At 37.8% G+C, this 18,442-nt stretch overlaps 1 protein-coding gene and 1 pseudogene across 5 annotated transcripts in view; one reads left to right on the top strand and one right to left on the bottom strand.

The window, feature by feature from the left end:
* COL28A1 (collagen type XXVIII alpha 1 chain) overlaps nucleotides 1-18,442 on the bottom strand; it is a 175,576-nt gene that overhangs the window by 62,723 nt on the left and 94,411 nt on the right. For all 4 annotated transcript variants that reach the window (XM_079151795.1, XM_079151794.1, XM_079151793.1 and 1 more), the window contains exons 24-27: nucleotides 18,195-18,263; nucleotides 17,784-17,852; nucleotides 3,364-3,432; nucleotides 866-934 (exon numbers count right to left, since the gene is read on the bottom strand). In XM_079151795.1, the coding sequence (XP_079007921.1) occupies nucleotides 866-934; nucleotides 3,364-3,432; nucleotides 17,784-17,852; nucleotides 18,195-18,263 (276 nt within the window). The remainder of the gene's footprint in view (nucleotides 1-865; nucleotides 935-3,363; nucleotides 3,433-17,783; nucleotides 17,853-18,194; nucleotides 18,264-18,442) is intronic.
* LOC306667838 (THO complex subunit 3-like) lies at nucleotides 4,960-7,652 on the top strand (annotated as a pseudogene). The gene has a single exon. The product of its transcript is annotated as a THO complex subunit 3-like (transcript).

Raw genomic sequence — 18,442 nt, 5'->3', positions numbered from 1 at the left:
AAGGGAATTGTTTGAAATTTCCTACTAACCTTTAGACACCAAACTGTCTAGTGAGATGTAGGAGATCCTGAGAACCCCCTGCTTTCTAGATTGCCTTATTGTTGCTGAGCAGAAATAAAACAGAATACAGATGACCGTGAATTCCAATAACAAAGACTCCGGACCTTTGTTCTGCATTAGTTCTCTCCAAGGCTACTCAGGAGGATCACCTAGAGGTTTTAGAACCACAGCCAACCTGGTGCAGTAGCGCCCATGTGCCATCCAGCTATTCAGGAGGATTACAAGTTCAAGCCCAGTCTAGGCAACACAAGACGGCTCTGTCTCAAAATAAAACTTAAGATGTAGCTCAGTGCAGAAGTGCTTGCCTAGTACGCAGGAGGTCCTGGGTTAGATCCCCAGTCCTGCAAACAAAGGGCACTCCTCAAAATCTACCCCTCAGAGATTCAGATTCAACCTTGTTGTAGAAAATCAATACTATTCAGAAAGCTCCCCTATGTAATTGCTTTCATAGTTGAGACTGGGAAGCCCCCAACCGGGGAAGGGAGCTTACCGGTCAGGAAAGTGAAAGAGCTAGAGAACATACTGCTGGTATGAAGTCTCCATTCAGCTCAGAAACCACAGAAAAGAAACCACTAGAATTTTCACCAACCAATTTGTATAATGTTAAGCCTCCGTGAAACTATTGTGCTTATACTACTTCTATCCTTCTGAATGATCTCTCTAAACAATGGATGCAATTTTAACTGCTAAGCTCACATTAAATCCATTTCACAATCGCCATATATTGCATTATCCACAGCGTCTTCTCGCCTCTCAACTCTTCATGGAGTTGAGAGATGATTCCAGCACAGTCACATTTACTTACTTTAATTCCTTGTGATCCATAGCCAGGGGGACCAGGAGGACCAGGCAAACCTTTCTGCCCAATATCACCCTGTGAGAAAACAGGGACAAATTGAAGATAAAGTGTAGGACTATTGAGGGAGAAAAAAATTTAAATATGACTGCTTTCAGCTTCAATTCTTTCTTTAGTCTAATTAGGAGTTTCTTGCTGTCCATAAGTTATTTTATATTTTATTTAAAGCAGTGTTTTTCTAAATATTTTTAGGTTACTCAAATTGCTTGCAAACAAAATCTTACATATAATCCAAATATAAATAAAGAGGTAAAGGCAGAGCTGCTAGGAACAAGCAGAAGGAGAGATTCTGCTTGGCTCCTCTGCCCCACACCAAGTCTGAAAACCACCGATGCAGGATTCTGTGGGACCTGTAACATGTTATTCTGCTTCAATATGGCACACCAGTTCACTGAGATTGCAGTTAAAGGTTTAGTGAATGTTGATGTGGACGAGTTTCAAATTTTTATGAAAACAAGAGGCAGTAAGTAAGTGCAGCATTTCCCAGGGTGTATTTATAAGATGAGCCCATGTTTACTGAGGAAAGACTTCCTGGTGGACTCAGATTGGAAAATGGTATGTCTTCCCATGAAGATCTCCAATGCCCATTAACACAGTCACACAGCACTTAGGGATGGGGATATGATCTGAGAAATGCATGGTTAGGTGACTGCTTCTTGTACAAACATCATAGCGTACTTACACAAACTAAGATGGCTATGACATCACTAGGCATTACACCTGCCCTCATATGTGCAGTATGACCCTGACCAGAAGGTCATTATGTGGCACAGGACTGTATATGGAGGGTTCAAAGAAGTCTTCTAATAGGGAAACTAACTTATCTTTGTTTATACCGGAAGTTCCTATATCAACATTGAATTGAACAAACACTGAGAAATTTTGGGTTAATATACATTACCATCTAAATCGGTCTTTTTATTTTCAATAAGAAAAAAAACTTACTTTATCTGATTACTTACTCACTGCAAAAATATTTAAGACCAGAGATGAAGATAACAATGAAGAAGATAAATGGATCCATCCTTTCATCACCCAGAGATAATGACTTTTAATATCTGGCCGTGGAGGGTGGCAGGGGATTTTCATATATATAAAGCCATCTATAAGACTCAAAACTAGCTTACTGACACATGGAATTAATGGAAAAAAGAGGGATAAGTTGAGATCCTGGTAATTCTGGGATTTTCAATAAAATCCTTGGCTCATAGGCTTTTCTCTTTCTTCTGGTCATGGGGTTCAGATTCAAATAGGTGTATACACCTATTTGAAATTTGAATTTGTGATGATAGCTCATTGATACCTGTTTTTCCTACAAACATGTCTGATACTTCTTACCTCACTTTTTGAACAAATCAAAAATATTTCCCAAATAAATGAATAAACAAAACAGTTTTTAAACTCAGCACTATTGACAATTTGAATCAGATAATTATTTATTATGAAAAGCTATCCTGTTCATAAAGGATATTTAGCAGTCTTCCTGGGTTCTACTCACTAAATACTAGTACCACCCCAGCTGTGACAGCCCAGAATGTCCTCCTTTGGGTCAGAGGGGAGAACACAATCTTCTTCACTGAAAAATACTGGATTAAAAAAATAAAAGGATGAATAATCATCAAACTGTAGGAGATGAAAGGAGGAGATATAAAAATAAAGGCAAAGGGGCCAAAGGAAGTTCTCACCTTCTATGGGGACAATAAATTTAGACCCTTGCACCCGGGCTCTGCCCAAGCAAATGTAGCATATGACACAATAGATACATATGTGAGCCCCTGAGTGACCTGCTGAAAGTCCACCTGAAGCACCTCTGGCCAAAGCAAAGATGTGCTTCTTGATGACAACACTTTCTCTAAGAAACGTGGAAATATCCTGAGCTCTTTGCAACTACTTAAGAGAGGCCACTTTCTAATTTCTTTTGGGGAAGCACATGGCTTTGTAAACTTCAATGGTCTATTTTACTGAAAGTTCATGTGATATTAAAAAAATAAGACTTTACATAGGTAATCAAGAAAAAATAAGCCAACACCAACATGAACGCTTACTATGAAGTTGCTGTTCACTTGTTTGGTACTAATGGTACAGGTACAGGGTGAGTATCCCTTATCTGAAATACTTGGGACCAGAGGTGTTTCAGATTTTGGAGTTTTTCAGATCTTGGAGTATTTGCATATATATACTGAGATCTTTGGGGGATGGTATCCAAATATAAATACAAAACTCATTGAAGTTGCATATATAGTTTAAACACATAGCTGAACATAATTTTAGAAGGAGGTTTTGACTGCCATGTATCACATAAGATCAGGTATAGAATTTTCCACTTGCATTATTGGGTTGGTGTTCAAAAGTTTGGGAAGTTGGAGCACTTCAGATTTCCGACTTTCAGATTAGGGATGCTCAACCTGCATCTGACTCTCACACAGAACACAGACCTGAGAACTCACCTTTGGCCCTTGGGTTCCTATTCCCCGAGGCCCGGCGGGACCTGGAGGGCCTCTAACCCCAGGCTCTCCCTAAAAAGACACAATGAATGAAAGGATTAAAAAGAAATCTTGAAAGCATATCTCATAATAAATATGCATTTTCAAAAATATGTTTAAACATTTTTAACACTTGAATTTGACTAAGATATTGAACCCTTTTCTAATAAATCACTTTCTTATTTTGACTCTGTATGTTATCTCCCTTTGTTTCATTCATTAATTTTTCCACATTTTTTTTATTGGTGCATTACGGTTTTACATACTGATAGAATCTGTTGTTATGCAGTTGTACATGCACACAATGTAATAATATTATTTGGCCTATATCACTCCCCAGCACACACACACACCCCTTTCCACCCCTTGATCCCTTTTCTTTACTGATCTCCCTTTGATTTTCATGAGATCCACTCCCATCTTTCTTTTCCTTTTTCTCAATAGCTTTTGCATATGAGAGAAAAATACGACCCTTGACCTTCTAAGTTTGACTTATTTTCCTTAACATAAGGGTCTCTAGTTCCACCCGTTTTCCTGCAAATGACATAATTTCATTTTTCTCTTTTTTGCCTTTATTCATTTATTTTTATTTGCTTTACTTAGTTACACATGATAGCAGAATGCATTTCGACTCACTGTACACAAATGGAGCACAACTTCTCATTTCTCTGGTTGTTCACAATGCAGCGTCACACCATTCGTGCAATCACACATGAATATAGGGTAATAAAGTTTTCATTTATCTTTATGACTGAATAAAACTCCCTTGTGTATATATATCACATTTTCTTCATCTATTCATCCATCAATGGATACCTAGGCTGATTCCATAGTTTGCTTACTGTGAATTGCAATGCTATAAACATGGGTGTGCATGTATCGCTGTAGCATGATGATGTTAATACTTCAGGATAAAGGCTGAGGACTGGTATAGCTGGGTCATGGTGATTCTATGCCCAGTCTTTTGAGAAAACTCCAAACTGATTTCCATAGTGATTATAGTCATTTATAATCCCACCAACAGTGTAAAACTGTTTCTTTTCCTCTACATCCTCTCCAGCATTTATTATTTGTATACTTGATGACTGCCATTCTGACTGGAGTGAGATAAAATCTCAACATAATTTTGATTTATATTTCCCTAATTGCTAATGATGTTGAACATTTTTTCATATATTTATTGACCATTTGTATTTCTTCTTTTGAGAAGTGTGTGTTTAATTCATTTGCCCCTTTATTTATTGGGTTATTTGATTTTTGGTATAATTTTTTGAGTTATTTATATATTTTAGATATTAATTCTCTGTCAGATAAGTAACGAGCAAAAATTTTCTCCCATTCTGTAGATTTTTTTCTTCATGTTCTTGTTTCCTTTGCCATGCAAAAGCTTTTTAATTTGATGCCATTCAATTTATTAACTCTTGGCATTATTTCCTGATCTTCAGGGGTCCTACTGAGAAAGTCATTGCCTTTGCTTATATGCTGGAGTGTTGACCCTGTGTGTTTTTTTCTTGTTGTTGTTTTGTTTTTTTGTTTTTGTTTTTGTTTTTGTTTTTTTAAGTATAGCATAATTTCTGGTCTAATTCCTAGACCAGAGCTGATTTTTGTGCAGGGTGAGAGATAAGAGTCTAGTTTCACTCTTCTATATATGGATAACCACTTTTCTCAGCACCATGTGTTTAAAAGGCTGTATTTTCTTCAATGTATATTTTTGGTACCTTTGTCAAGAATCAGATGACTGCAGATATGTGCGTTTGTCTCTGTGTCTTCTATTCTGTATCAATGGTCTGTGTGTCTGTTTTTATTCCAGTATCATGCAGTTTTTGTTACCATAGCTCTGTTCCCTTTGTCTCATTTCTTATTGCCATTTGTACAATATTTAAAGCATCTAATAAAGGTTCATTTTAAATCAATCAAGTTAATTAACTTCTCAGCAACATTAATTATGTACTTTTTTTCAGAACACCCTTTTCTAGATTTTGGGAAAGTAATTACTGCTACTGTGAAGAGAGGACAAAAGAGGACAGGAGAATACAAAGCAGCCGTTAACCGCTATAACCACAGCCTGAACTAGTTCCTGTTACTATTGTAAGCAACAAAAATTACGCTATGTGACTTAGGGATTGGCTCCATGATATTTGTGCCCTAGAGTGATTATGATCACAGGGTACGTTCTATAAAACCTTTTCTGTTTCTCCAAGATGTGGCAGTTTCATAAGAGAAAACTACCAGTATTACCAGAAAACTGATGGGATCCAATGAACATAGTTCAGGCCCCGTGCTTACAGTCTCCATGATATGCTAATGATAGAAAGAAGCAGGAAAATAAAACTTCTTCATTAATCACCTTCTGTATGCCCAAAATTATGCTAGGCATGTCCATGTATGTCATTTGATATTAGTTAGTATCCACAACAAACCCTGATTACCATGATGATTAGTTTACCCAAATTCAGTAAATTTATCAGATATGAGGAGATAAAAATCTGTATTTCATAGGAACAAGAATGATGTGGTGCAAAGCACAAGACTGCTCCTTTCCCCATATCTAGCATGGGGTAGGCACTTGGAGATGGTCAGCTTGTCAACCTGCTTTTTTCAGGAGGAAACAAAAGTTTGTTCAGATAAAGCCTAGCTAGGCAATGTGGAGAAACAGGAACCCTCACGAGAGATAGCATTGCTCTTTGGAAACAGTTTGGCAATTTCTTTAAAAGTTCAATATATATTTACCACATGATCTAGCAATCTCACTTCTAGGTATACATCCAAGTAAAATAAAAACACATGTCCAGGTAGAGTCCTTCAAATGAATGACCTTAGCAGCATTATTCATAGTAGCTTGAAACTGGAAACAACCTACTGCCATTTAGCTAGCAAGTGGATAGAAAATGTGCTAAGGCACGAACTACAGATTATGCTAGAATGTGAAATATGCTTTAATTAAAAAAAAAAGTTACAAAGATAAAAAGGAAAATCAGAACCAGGCTTTGAATTTCTATTTTTCAAGACCTTTGCCTTTCTAAAATACTACTAGTAAAACCAGAAGGGGTCACTTTAAAACCATACTTTATTATTAACTTAATCGTCTTAATCTCTACTTTCCTGATTATGTACTTCTCTTTTGCCTATAGGCAAAATGATCTGGGTCTCCCATCTCCATCCCTTCCACTCAGTGCTTGGGGACTTGTGAGACTCCAGGTACTAATTGTCTCTTTAACACCTCTCTACTACTGACTTCCAAGTTCCTCCCAGTTTAAATGATCATTTAACTGGCCCAGGCACGATGGCCCCCTGGCTCAGGCCTGTCGGGCTACGTGCTCAGGATGCTCAGGATGCAGGAGCTGTGCCAGCACCACAGCAAGATGCACACATCCCAGCGCACAGTGACAAGGTGCACTCAGTGGCCTGGAGCTGCGATGGGCGTTGCTTAGCCTCTGGATCCTTTGACAAGACGGCCAGCATCTTCTTGCTGGAGAAGGGCCCGTCGATCAAAGAAAACAACTATTGGGGACATGGAGATGGCGTGGATAAGCTTTGTTGGCTTCCCAGTCATCCTGACCTCTTTATCATTGCATCTGGTGATAAAACCATTGGCATCTGGGATGTGAGGACTACAAAATGCATTGCCACTGTAAACACTAAAGAAGAACATTAATATCTGCTAGAGTCCTGAAGGTCGACCATTGCTATAGGCAATAAGGATGATGTAGTGACCTTTATCCATGCCAAGACACACCATTCCAAGACAGAGGAGCAGCTCAAGTTTGAGGTCAATGAAATTTCCTGGAACAATGACAATAACATGTTCTTCTTGACAAATGGCAATGATTCTATCAACATCCTCAGCTATCCAGAGTTGAAGCCTGTGCTTCAATCAACACCCATCCTTCCAATTGCATCTGTATCAAGTTTGACCCTATGGGGAAATACTTTGCTGCAGGAAGTGTAGATGCTTTGGTTAGCCTCTGGGATGTGGATGAGTTAGTATGTGTATGGTGCTTTTCCAGCCTGGATTAGCCTTTGAGGACCCTCAGTTTTAGCCATGATGGGAAAATGCTGGCATCAGCCTCAGAGGATCATTGTATTGACATAGCTAAAGTACAGACAGGCGACAAACTATGGGAATTGCAGTGTGAGTCCCAAGCTTCACTGTGACTTGGCTCCCCAAAAGACCTCTGCTGGCATTTGCCTGTGATGACAGCAGCCAGGAAGCTAGGACTCTGAAGCTGTTTGGGCTTCCTAATTATTCCTGAGAGGGGGAACTGATGTAAGGAGAATAAGCCCTGCAGAGACACTCTGTAGTTTGATTTGCTCTCTTGGACTTGTGTATACCCTAAATATTTGTAAATCAGTAAAAATTGTAAAAGTCTTTTGTGAAGCTGCCCATTCCTGTTAGCTGTTTCAATTTTTCCCCCCAGTACCAGTGAGCTAAGGAGGACTTTGCACTATGGGACCTACTGTCTGCCCTGATTTTAGGTATGTGGTAGATTTTGTTGAGCCTGATGCTGCTTGTATGATACCTAGTTTGGAGAGAGGGTGGGATGAGGTTGGAGGCCTCTTAATGATTAAGAAGGAAATATATAATATATATATATATATACGCATAATTTTGAGAATTGAGCATCTAACACAACTGACTTTTTATTATGGGGTTTTGGGACTTGTATAGATATGGCATGATTATTACAGGGAGATATTGCAGTTTGTATTTTTTTATCTGAGAAATAGAGTATGAGTAGTATAATTCTGTTTAATGTCCTAACCAAAGAACCTGAAATATAGGAAGAAAGCATTCAGTGCATGGGCTATAGCAATTTTAAGAAGTCATCTGAATATGTGTGTGTGCCTGGCTTCGGTACACACAGGATTTGTAGACAAATTATGACAAACACTGATAAAAATGATAAAATATAAACAAGAAAGACAAAATCAAGACAAATATAAATTAGAACAGAAAGTTATGACTGGGGAAATTAAATAGAAATATGTAAATATTGTTAAAAAAGTAAAACATGCCAGCTCCTCGTGGAAAGCAAAGCTACCTATGAATGATATTTTGATTTTCATTGTTTCTTAATGTTTTTGTCATTAAAAAGAAAAAATGGGGGGGGGGAACATTCATGAAGACAGTGCAAGGGAAAAATGAGGGAGGAGCAAACCAGGATTATAAGAGACTTCAGAAATATCTCAAACCAAATGCAATGTGTGGACACCAAGTGGATTCTAATTCAAACAAACAACTACAACAATTTTTTAAATAAGCTGGAAAAATTGCATGCTGGATATTTGGTATAAGAAGGAATTAATTTTTTATGTTTGATAATATTTTTTAATGTTTGGACATGTTTTGGAAGGGAGCCATTCTATCTGAGAGATACTAAAGCTTTATATGGATGATATCTGGAGATTGTCTCAGAATAATGTAGCTAGGGAAAGAGTGGGGAATCCAGATAAAGCGAGGTGGACCACATGTTGAAAATTGTTGAACTGTGATGACTAAATGAGAGTTCATCTTATTTATCTTTCTACTTTTGTATATGCTTAGTTTTTATAACAAACTTCTTTTAATAACATTTTTAAAAATCCATGAATAATATCTAGCAAAAATCTCACCAATAAGCATGATCAAGTACTATCATAATATTTACCCTTAATAAGGAGAAGAATACATGATCTGAAAGATTTTTTATATGGCCAAAGGGGAGGAACACTCAAGTAGATTAACATTATTGGTAAAACTTACACGTATGTCATGTACTCTTGGTGGGTACCAAATGTTCCTAATTTTAAAAAAATTAAGGATATAGCAAGAGGCAAGATTTTTTTTTAGAAAGTAGTATTTAAGAATTTAACACTCTACTATTCAATTCATGAAAATTTCCTTGTGATGATTTTAGTTAAAATCCTCCTACTTGGTTAATTTAATCATATTAACATATACACACATGTGTGTTCGGACACACACACACACACACACACACACACACACACACACGAAATCAAGTGGGAAAAATGGTTAAAATGGATTATGAGTCTGTATGAGGCCAAATCTCCCAGTGACCAGTTGTTGTTACTCACTCTCTCTTCATATTCTCTTATTCTCACTCCACATTAAGGTTATCTGAAGGTTAACTGCAGTAAGGCAGCTGACCCTGAAGATGCTTTATTGTCCTTTCTGTCCTGCAGCCTTTCCAATGAGCTCAAAGATGTGACTCTATGTCATCTGTAGGATTTCAGGGTGCTCCTCAATTTCCTAGCCTCATCCATATAACTGTAGATAAATAGCTATGTTTCACCTATCAAAATAATCTTTTGTGCATTTCAATCTATGAAAATGTAATCTGATATTCATCTATTTTATGAAACTGATAGACTTAAACCAAAGCTTAACAGTCTACAGAGGCTAGAGTTGTTCTACAATGTATATGTACCATACTCTCAATTGTTGAGAGTATCAGGCACTTAATGAAGTGCAAAGACATAGAGATAATGGCTCTCCACTATAGTGGAGACTTTCAAAATGTGTCAAGTCTCTTGTTTCATGAGTCCACTTTAGGTCGTGATGCCTTGTGAATGTAAGCAAGAAGAGTGTGGACAAGTGTCTTTGCCAGCAGCTTTAGTGCCTAAATAGAAGTGTGTTTACCAGTGGTATTTTCAGATATGCACTTTGTTATAAGTGGACAGAGTGACATTCTCAAGTAAAGGAAATTACAATAGATTCTTGCATGGCTAGCTGGACTTAGCTTTCCATATAACATCTGAGGGTTGTTGGAGCCTGCAGAGGGAGCCCTTGTACTAGGAGACAATGGACAGAACTGAGAGCGAATTCTGGAGTTTCCATTTATAACTACATCCATCAAGTTCATAGGACCACAGCCCAAGTTCCACTCCTATCTGTCTTCACTTCCTTAAGAAAAGAATCACTGTTTAGATGACCTCACCCTTCCTCTTGGCTCAGAAAGTGACCCAAGATGGGAGATATTCCTCTCATTTTCACTGGAAATGGACAAATTAAGGACTGTCTGCTGAACTTGTTCATGTGAATGAATCTGTGAAGGTTTTACCTAAAACGTAACTTTGAAAAGCAATTAATTTTAACTCCTTAAAAGCATATACTATTTTATGATACTATAATAAGCATATATCAAAACCATCACCTTTTTAAAAAAAAAAGAAAGAGAAATCAGGCACACTATCACATGCATTTTCTCATTAGCAAATCTCTGCTTTGGTTAATATTGAAATTATGATTATAAATAATAATGAACATTTATTAACTGTATTATGTAGCAAGTATTCATCATTTATTATCTTAGCTGATCCTATTAATATCAAATTATTCCACTTTATAGGTAAGGAAACTAAGGCTACAGAGGGTTCATGAACTGCCCAAATTCATGCCACCTGACACAAGTCAATCCCAGGTATAATACCAAGCCCATTTCCCATTGTGATGTTGGCTAGAACTATATGCAAGGTGCTAGCTTCTCCACTGATTTTCTTTTAGCTGCTATTTAAGGCAAAGACGACAGCAATGTGGCTGTGGAAGTTCTTTTCCTACCTTAAGTCAATCATATGCTCAAGGAGAAGTAGACATGCTGGCTTATACAAATTCATCCAGGATTATAAGAGGCCCACAACACCTGAACAAGTAGCCAGTTGCCTCAGGGTTCCATATTCCTTCCATTGCCATTTCTCAATTTTGTGATTTACCCCAAGGTCTGCATCAGTCTAACGCCACACATCCTACCCACACAAATTCTTAATCTCTCTTTTTTATCCATCTCACAATTTGCTTAATTTGGCAGAGTAAAGTATACCATGACTACTAACTTTAATACTTTCATATATTAGAATTCATAAAAATGTCTTTTATGCATTATTCCATTAAATTCTCAGAATAACCCTGTGAAGGAGGCATTATCCCTAATTACAATTATCCCTAATTGATTATTCCCAATCACAGATGAGAGTGCAAAGCCTCAGGAATATTCAATGACTTGCTGAGGTCACACAACTAAAAGGTGGCAGAGGTTTCAGGACAGAGCAATGATAAGTTAATAACCCATTATTATATCTTACATATTTTATAAAATTTAAATATAATATTTGAGTAAATAATTAGCGCATTAAACTATCTCCCCCTACCTCAACTCACACACATTAACAAAGCTTTAGTTATAATCTCTTCCTTTGTTTGTACCAATTAAGTCCAGGATACTCTTTGAGAGGATTATGAAAGCAACTTACAGTTGTTCAAAAGGAGATTTCATGCTTTTTCACTTAGGGGACAATAAAAACCAAATGAAATTCACTGTGAAAAGAATCACTCTTAAGAATTTTTCAAAGAATGGTACTCTGAAGATTCCACTAACTGGTGAATCCAAGGAGCGATGAGTTTTAAAATAAGGTAGGGGAAGTCAAAGTGATGACTAACATCTGCTTGATGTTCTTTCTTTCTAGCTTTTAAACATAATTAAGATATAACTACTAAGTCCTCAACTTTCACAAACCTAAGTACCACTCTGGGATGAATTATGTAATTCAGCATATGTCACAGTTAAGTAACTCTTGAATACCTCCCTGTGGTTGCCAGAACTGGCAATGGAAAACTTAAAGGTTCTATTCTAAGTTTATAGACATAACCCAGGTCCTGGCCATGAGCACTGACTAATGACTGGCTACTGTCATATCACCCAGTCATTTCTCACTGACGTTTGATTGGAAGAGGGAAACAATGACAATTACCAGCATGACCATTATAGGGATGAAGAAATAATTAAGAAGATGCTAGAAAACACAGTATTCAAATTGCTATCAGGTTTCCTTTGGTATTTTCCCAACTTTAAATTTCAAAGTATTTGCAATAATTTCAATTCTTCAAATCAATTTCTCTCCTAGAACTTTAATATCCACCCAAAACATCCCTGATAATTTTAAAACTTGCTTTAGGATTTTTGGGTATTTGTTTTTTAGTGTTTCTTCCTTATCTGAAAATCAACTCATATGATTTCTGGTGCCAAGAATCTCTTGGAGAAAGTCTTTCTCATTTAGGTGAGTTAGAAACCTTGAAAATAAGAACTCTGGTAGTGCCACAAGTGAAAAGAGAAGTGCAAGCTCTCTGGTACTCATTCTCAATATAATTTTCCATGGGGGGCAAGTTTCTCCAGTCTGCATTATTAAAAATAAAAACGTGTTGAACAGGATGTGGGCAGTGGATGTTTAGGGGATTTAATGTGCATCTCCAGGGCCACAGGGAAAGGATGCATGTACTCCTGGGAAGAAAATGCAATGTAGGGAAATAGCAAGAGGAGATGAAATCAATACTGAAAGTCATAAGGTAGCCTGGAGTGAGCTCAGACTTTAGGCATTGTACATACAACTGAATCAGGGAGTCACCTTGAAAAGTCACTTAGTCAAGTTTTCCTGGTCTTGCATTTGACCTTTTCTGAAACCTACAGGTCAAATTGCCTGACATTCAAACTTTATATGGCTCTGGCTTTAATTAGCCCTCTTTTGAGATTATGGTCTGGCCTGTAGCAATTTTGCAGGCATATTATGGGGAGGTGGGTTTCAAATCCACTTGGAGTTAAAGACCCTTAACTTCATTATCGTTAAGCCAGGCTTCTTTGTCAGGCCTCTTCAAAATGGAGTTCCTTGTCCAGTCCATGTCTGCCAATGAAATCCACAAATTCCTAATGCATCTGTGTGAATCGGTCCTCTGTTCGATCACTGCCTGTTGGTGGTGTGCACATATGTGAGCCATTGCAGAGAACAGAGGGGCAATTCAGATGCTGGGAACATTTTTAGAATAATGATACTCAGTGGAATTTTCACATGGACTTGCATTTTAATTTATGACTATGGGTCACTTTCATCAAATAAAGCATGTATTTACAATATTCAAACATTTAAAGTTTTTGGAAAATGTTTAACTCTTTTGAGTTTGAGTGTATGTACGCTTCTAAGGTTTGTGTAATATAGGTTTTGACAATGGAAAAGCTAGAATAGAAAGGAAAACAATCCAACTGCACAGAGGTGAGATGGTTAGAAGATGGACAGCATTAGAGATTGAGCCTCTGTGGATCACAGTAAGTCACTCTCTCTGCTTTGACCTATTCACCCATTTAGTCTCATTCATTCATCATATTCATGGTCTTCCTCCTATCAAAAATGTTGAAAGAGGTAAGTTGTTCAACCTTCCCGGTCTTGATTTCCTCATCTATAAAACAGGGGAGTTGTTAAAAATGCCATGATATTTGGGAAATATTTAGGTAATATATAATAATTATAATTATAATAATTCTAAGAACAACAATCCAGTAAGTCTTTTCTGTCCACAGATGTTATTCTAACCATTTAATGGTTTAAAAAGTAGTCCTTTGAAGGCTCCCAAATCCTGATTAGATTTAAGGACTGGCCTAAGATAAACCATTCCAGTGCTTTGTGGGAAGGCTGAGACTTTCCCTAGACTTTCAGCTAGGACACTGAGAGGACTGAAAGAACTAAGAGAAGAGTTGCTAGGCATCTGGACTTTTGGAGCTCAGGAGAGCCACCTTCTATTCTACTTCTGCAAGGCCAGAAACAAACTCTTAGGTCAGAAACAGAAAATCAGCCCTTGGGCTACATGTACCTCATGGGTCCTCAGGGAGTGACAATTCAAGAGCAAAGAATTATCTACAGCTTCTAAAAAGGATATGAGATGTCATGCTTGTCCTTAAATCATCAGGAGTCTTCCTAAAGTCTCCAGGGCCCCAGTGAAGAAAAGCAGACTGTGATGGGTACAGTCTTTGAACTAGCCTTCCCCATCAGTGAGCCAGAGAGTGGGTCCAGGCATAGGACACCGAAGGAACTCCTCCCACTAACAAGAAATCAACTGTCAGTTCCTCTTCTCAGAGTGTTTTGCAAGTGTATTTTACAATTATATCTACTGTATCCTTGAAAGTTCTTACTAGAAATTTTGAAATCGCTCCAAAGGTCTTGTCAAAATTTGAATTAAATTCAAGGTGGAAGGACTGTAACCACGAATACTGTAGAAAATTTTCCACTTGGGAGAAGTCATAGAGTACCACAAGAGTGCTAGATGTCAGGGATTGCATTTATGTGTTTTAAAACATAAAAACTTTGATTCTAATGCCTGTTCATATGCTAAACACATGTGACCTTAACCAAATATCACAAAAACCCACCATAAATTAATCGTCAACCTTAATAGCTTCCTTATTTCAAAACACATTTGTTTTGCAAGTTAAAGCCTTAAGGCCAAGATTTTAAGGTAACTACACAGAGTTTAAATGAAAAACATACCAGGATATACATACCTATATAATCTCTCTTTCCCTCTCCCTCACCTTCTCCAACATACTTAGTTTCTCTGTCATTTTAACTCAAAATCGAAGAATACAAATTTGGCACACATTTGGGTCCTCAGCTTTTTGCTGTCATTGACAATTTTTGCTATTTTGTCTCACCTCCACTCTATCAGAGGAACATAGATAACTGGAATTAGTGTTTCAAAATCTCTCCCATACTTCACCAGTGTGTGTGTGTGTGTGTGTGTGTGTGTGTGTGTGTGTGTGTGTTTCCAGATGTTTTCTTCAGGAAAATGTCACAAGGCCTCTATAAGAAAAAGAAGAGCTGATACTTGCTTTCAGAATTTCCTTCAAGTTTATGATCCAAGTTCCTAAGATTCTAAGACCAGTTCACTCCCCTAACATCTTCTGGGGCTGGACTTGTTGTCTAGGTTATCACACTTTCCACAGGAAGAGAAAGAGGCAATGAAGAGAAGGAAAAGGCACCTCAGAGGGAGGCAGTGAACGGAGAGAGGCAGGTCTTGGCTCATGCTCCTTCTGTCCCTTCTACCCGCAGCTGGAAGCCAGATGAGGCTGCTATTTCCACTCAGCCTCCCGTGTGGGTTAACAAAGGCAAGAGAGTCTCACCCATGACACATCTTCTGGCAACACATTGGCCATTTCAAAAAAAATTAAAAAGCAGTATGAAGTCTTGCAAGTAACACCTTTTTTTCTTGGTGTTTTAAAATATACATATATATTAAAAGCAAATATAAGAAACTTTTAGAGGGAACTGCATATGAAATCACTCAGCAAATATTTTAGTCTATATCTGGGGATTGAACTCAGGGGCACTGAACCACTGAGCCACATCCCCAGACCTATTTAGTGTTTTATTTAGAGGCAGGGTCTCACTGAGTTGCTTAATGCCTTGCTTTTGCTGAGGCTGGCCTCGAGCTTTCAATCCTCCTGTATCAGTCTCCCAAGCCACTGAGATTAAAGGCATGTGCCACCACACCTGCTAGTCTGTATCTTAAATAGAGTGGAACATTCACAAGAATCCAATTTTTAAATGTTCTTCACCTGTGCCTAAGTAACTGCCTTTATTGTTAATGCTAAATGTAAAGCAGTAACATAATAGTATAATTTAATATAACATAATACATAAGACATTCATAATAATCTACTTCATGAAAATATAAATGATCATGTTTCAATTGGAATATGAACACAGTCCAGTATATGTTTAACTTTTTATTTCATGTCTTATTTTAAATAGCAATAAGCTTCTACTTTCCTATAGAAATATTCAGTAAAAAAAATTTATGGATGTTTCGTTCTGAGAAGAAAATAAAGTTTATCTATTGAATTTCTCTTAAATTTTTTTAAACATTTTGGTTGATACTATACCTTAAAGGAAAAAAAAAAAAGAATAGTATCTTAATACCTGATTTGAGTCTGATCTATTGAAAAATGTCAAGCCTTATTCAAGGATCTGAGTTAGTCCTAAGTTAGACCAAGCTGGAACCTTGAACAAAGTGTGTCCAGTGTGTGTCCTCTTTGTGTGTGTGTCACATTGTACTTGCAGACACATCCTCTCACGGGACTCTCATAATTAACCCAGAAACAGAGAAGGAACCCATATGAGGATCTCTTTTAGAGATGATGTTAGTGCCATGAGTCTCCAATTTTTTGTTCCACCTGGACAGCAGAGAGGCAAAAAAACAAGATACAAAGACTGGCATGGAGTACATATAATATCTTCTCTCACTAGAGACCTAGAAGCATGAGAAAAACTAAGTGAGCAATTATATTGGGGAGTTCTCTCTTTGGAATTATACTGATCATTCATTCATTTTTCCATTCATTCAACAGATCATAGGGTTCCTAATGGGTGGCACACCTAGTTCTGCCAGGAAGTAAGGAGGGAACATACAAAGAGCCATCCTTCAGGAAAACTTACATTCTCATGGAATATGCAGAGCAGTAAATGAGCACAATCATCTCAGAAAGTGAGCCATTCCACACAGGAAATACACAGAGGGGAAGGAAGTGATAGTGATAGTTTTTTGTATGATAGATGGAAGAGGTGAGATTTGAGCTAAGACATGAAGAACTGGCCATCCCAGCAGAGTCAAGGCCCTGAAGCACGAAAGAGCTGCAACAGGGTAGCCCAGAAGGGCAGAAGGGAGAAGTAGACAGAAGCTGTGTCAAGGTCTGAAGGGCCTCCAAGGCCAGGGAAAGTGGGTGAAGTTTGTTCTAGGTGCCAAGAAAGCCACCAAGTTATATCCCATGAGGAATGGAATATGATCTGATTTGTGGTTTTAAAAGACCATTCTGCCTGTGAGGTTAAGAGGGCACAATTGGAAGAGGGGAGACCAGTGAAGAGGCCATTTTAATAGGCCAGGCAAAAGATGGATGTGGTCTGCCTCATGGAAGAAGGGGAGATAAGGAACAAAAGTCAAGATATATTCTGAAGCTAGACCTGACAGTATTTGCCAAAGAACGAGATGTAGAGGAAGAAGAGAGAAGGGGAGGGATCAAGGATAACTTTAGGTCTTCTAACTTGAGCATGGCATAGATGGAAATGCCTTTTACAGGCTTGCAGGGGTGGGGGCAGGTGTCAAGGATTCTATTCTGATTGATACGTTAGAGCTGTCTATAAGCAATCTAAGAGAAGACATACAATAAGAAACTAGATTCAAGAGGCCTAAGCTCAAGGGAGTGAACTTAGAAATTTGGAAGCCATCAGTACATGAATAGTGATTAAAGACATAGGACTGGATGAAAGTTCCAAGAGAAAGAGATGATTAGAGGAGAAGGTGGGTTCTGAATTGGACCATGATCTTGGTGCAGATATAGGAAACAGCAAGAGAATGTGAGAATTGCTACCAGAGAAGCAGGAGAAGAACCATATAATCTACATGTTCATAATAGTGCAAGTTCCCCAGGAAGTCCATAGGGGAAGGTAAATAACTCCATCAATTGTTTCAGACACCTCTATTCTTCTCCAATGTTAAATCACGTTCACCAGTCACTTTCCTATAAGTACATTGTTAGAAACTAATATGCTACCTGCTATAAAAATCTCACCTTTGCTCCAGGGTCTCCCACTCCACGTAAACCCATTGGTCCGGGGGGTCCTGGTAATCCTCGAGGTCCCTGAGATAACATCATATGAGGGACAGTGAGCATCCTTGTAGAATGCAATGCTCAGAATAAAGGAGGAGAGGAGGGGGAGAGAATAATATTTTCAACATTACACAGTTGAAAACAATGTATTACCTATTTTATAAAGAACTAGAAGAGAGTAGTTTGAATGTTTCCAACATGAAGAAATGATACATATTTAAGGAAATAGAAATACTAATCATCCTGATTTGATTTTATAGATTATATACATGTATCAAATTATCCTATCATACTCCACAAATAACAGACAATTACATGTAAGTTTAATATAAAAAATTTTTAAGAAAAAAAAAGGATAATATCCACACTTACAGCCACACCAGGATAGCCGTCACCTTTGGGTCCTGGAGCACCCTTTTGTCCCTGAGAGCCTTGGGCACCCTAGGTAAATTCCAATACCAGGTGCTATTATGAGACTAAAGCATAAAACACTTGGCAAAACTTAAGCAACACCAACTCAATATGCCAAAGAAAGATCTGATGGGTACAAAGGAATAATTTGAAAAATGTTAGGAGATAATCCTAGCACATATGGCAACTTGTTACCTCTTCATAAGCCT

The sequence above is a fragment of the Sciurus vulgaris genome (assembly GCF_902686455.1).
Source record: "Sciurus vulgaris genome assembly, chromosome: 8".
NCBI lineage: Eukaryota > Metazoa > Chordata > Mammalia > Rodentia > Sciuridae > Sciurus > Sciurus vulgaris.
This window is presented reverse-complemented; position numbering and strand designations above follow the sequence as displayed.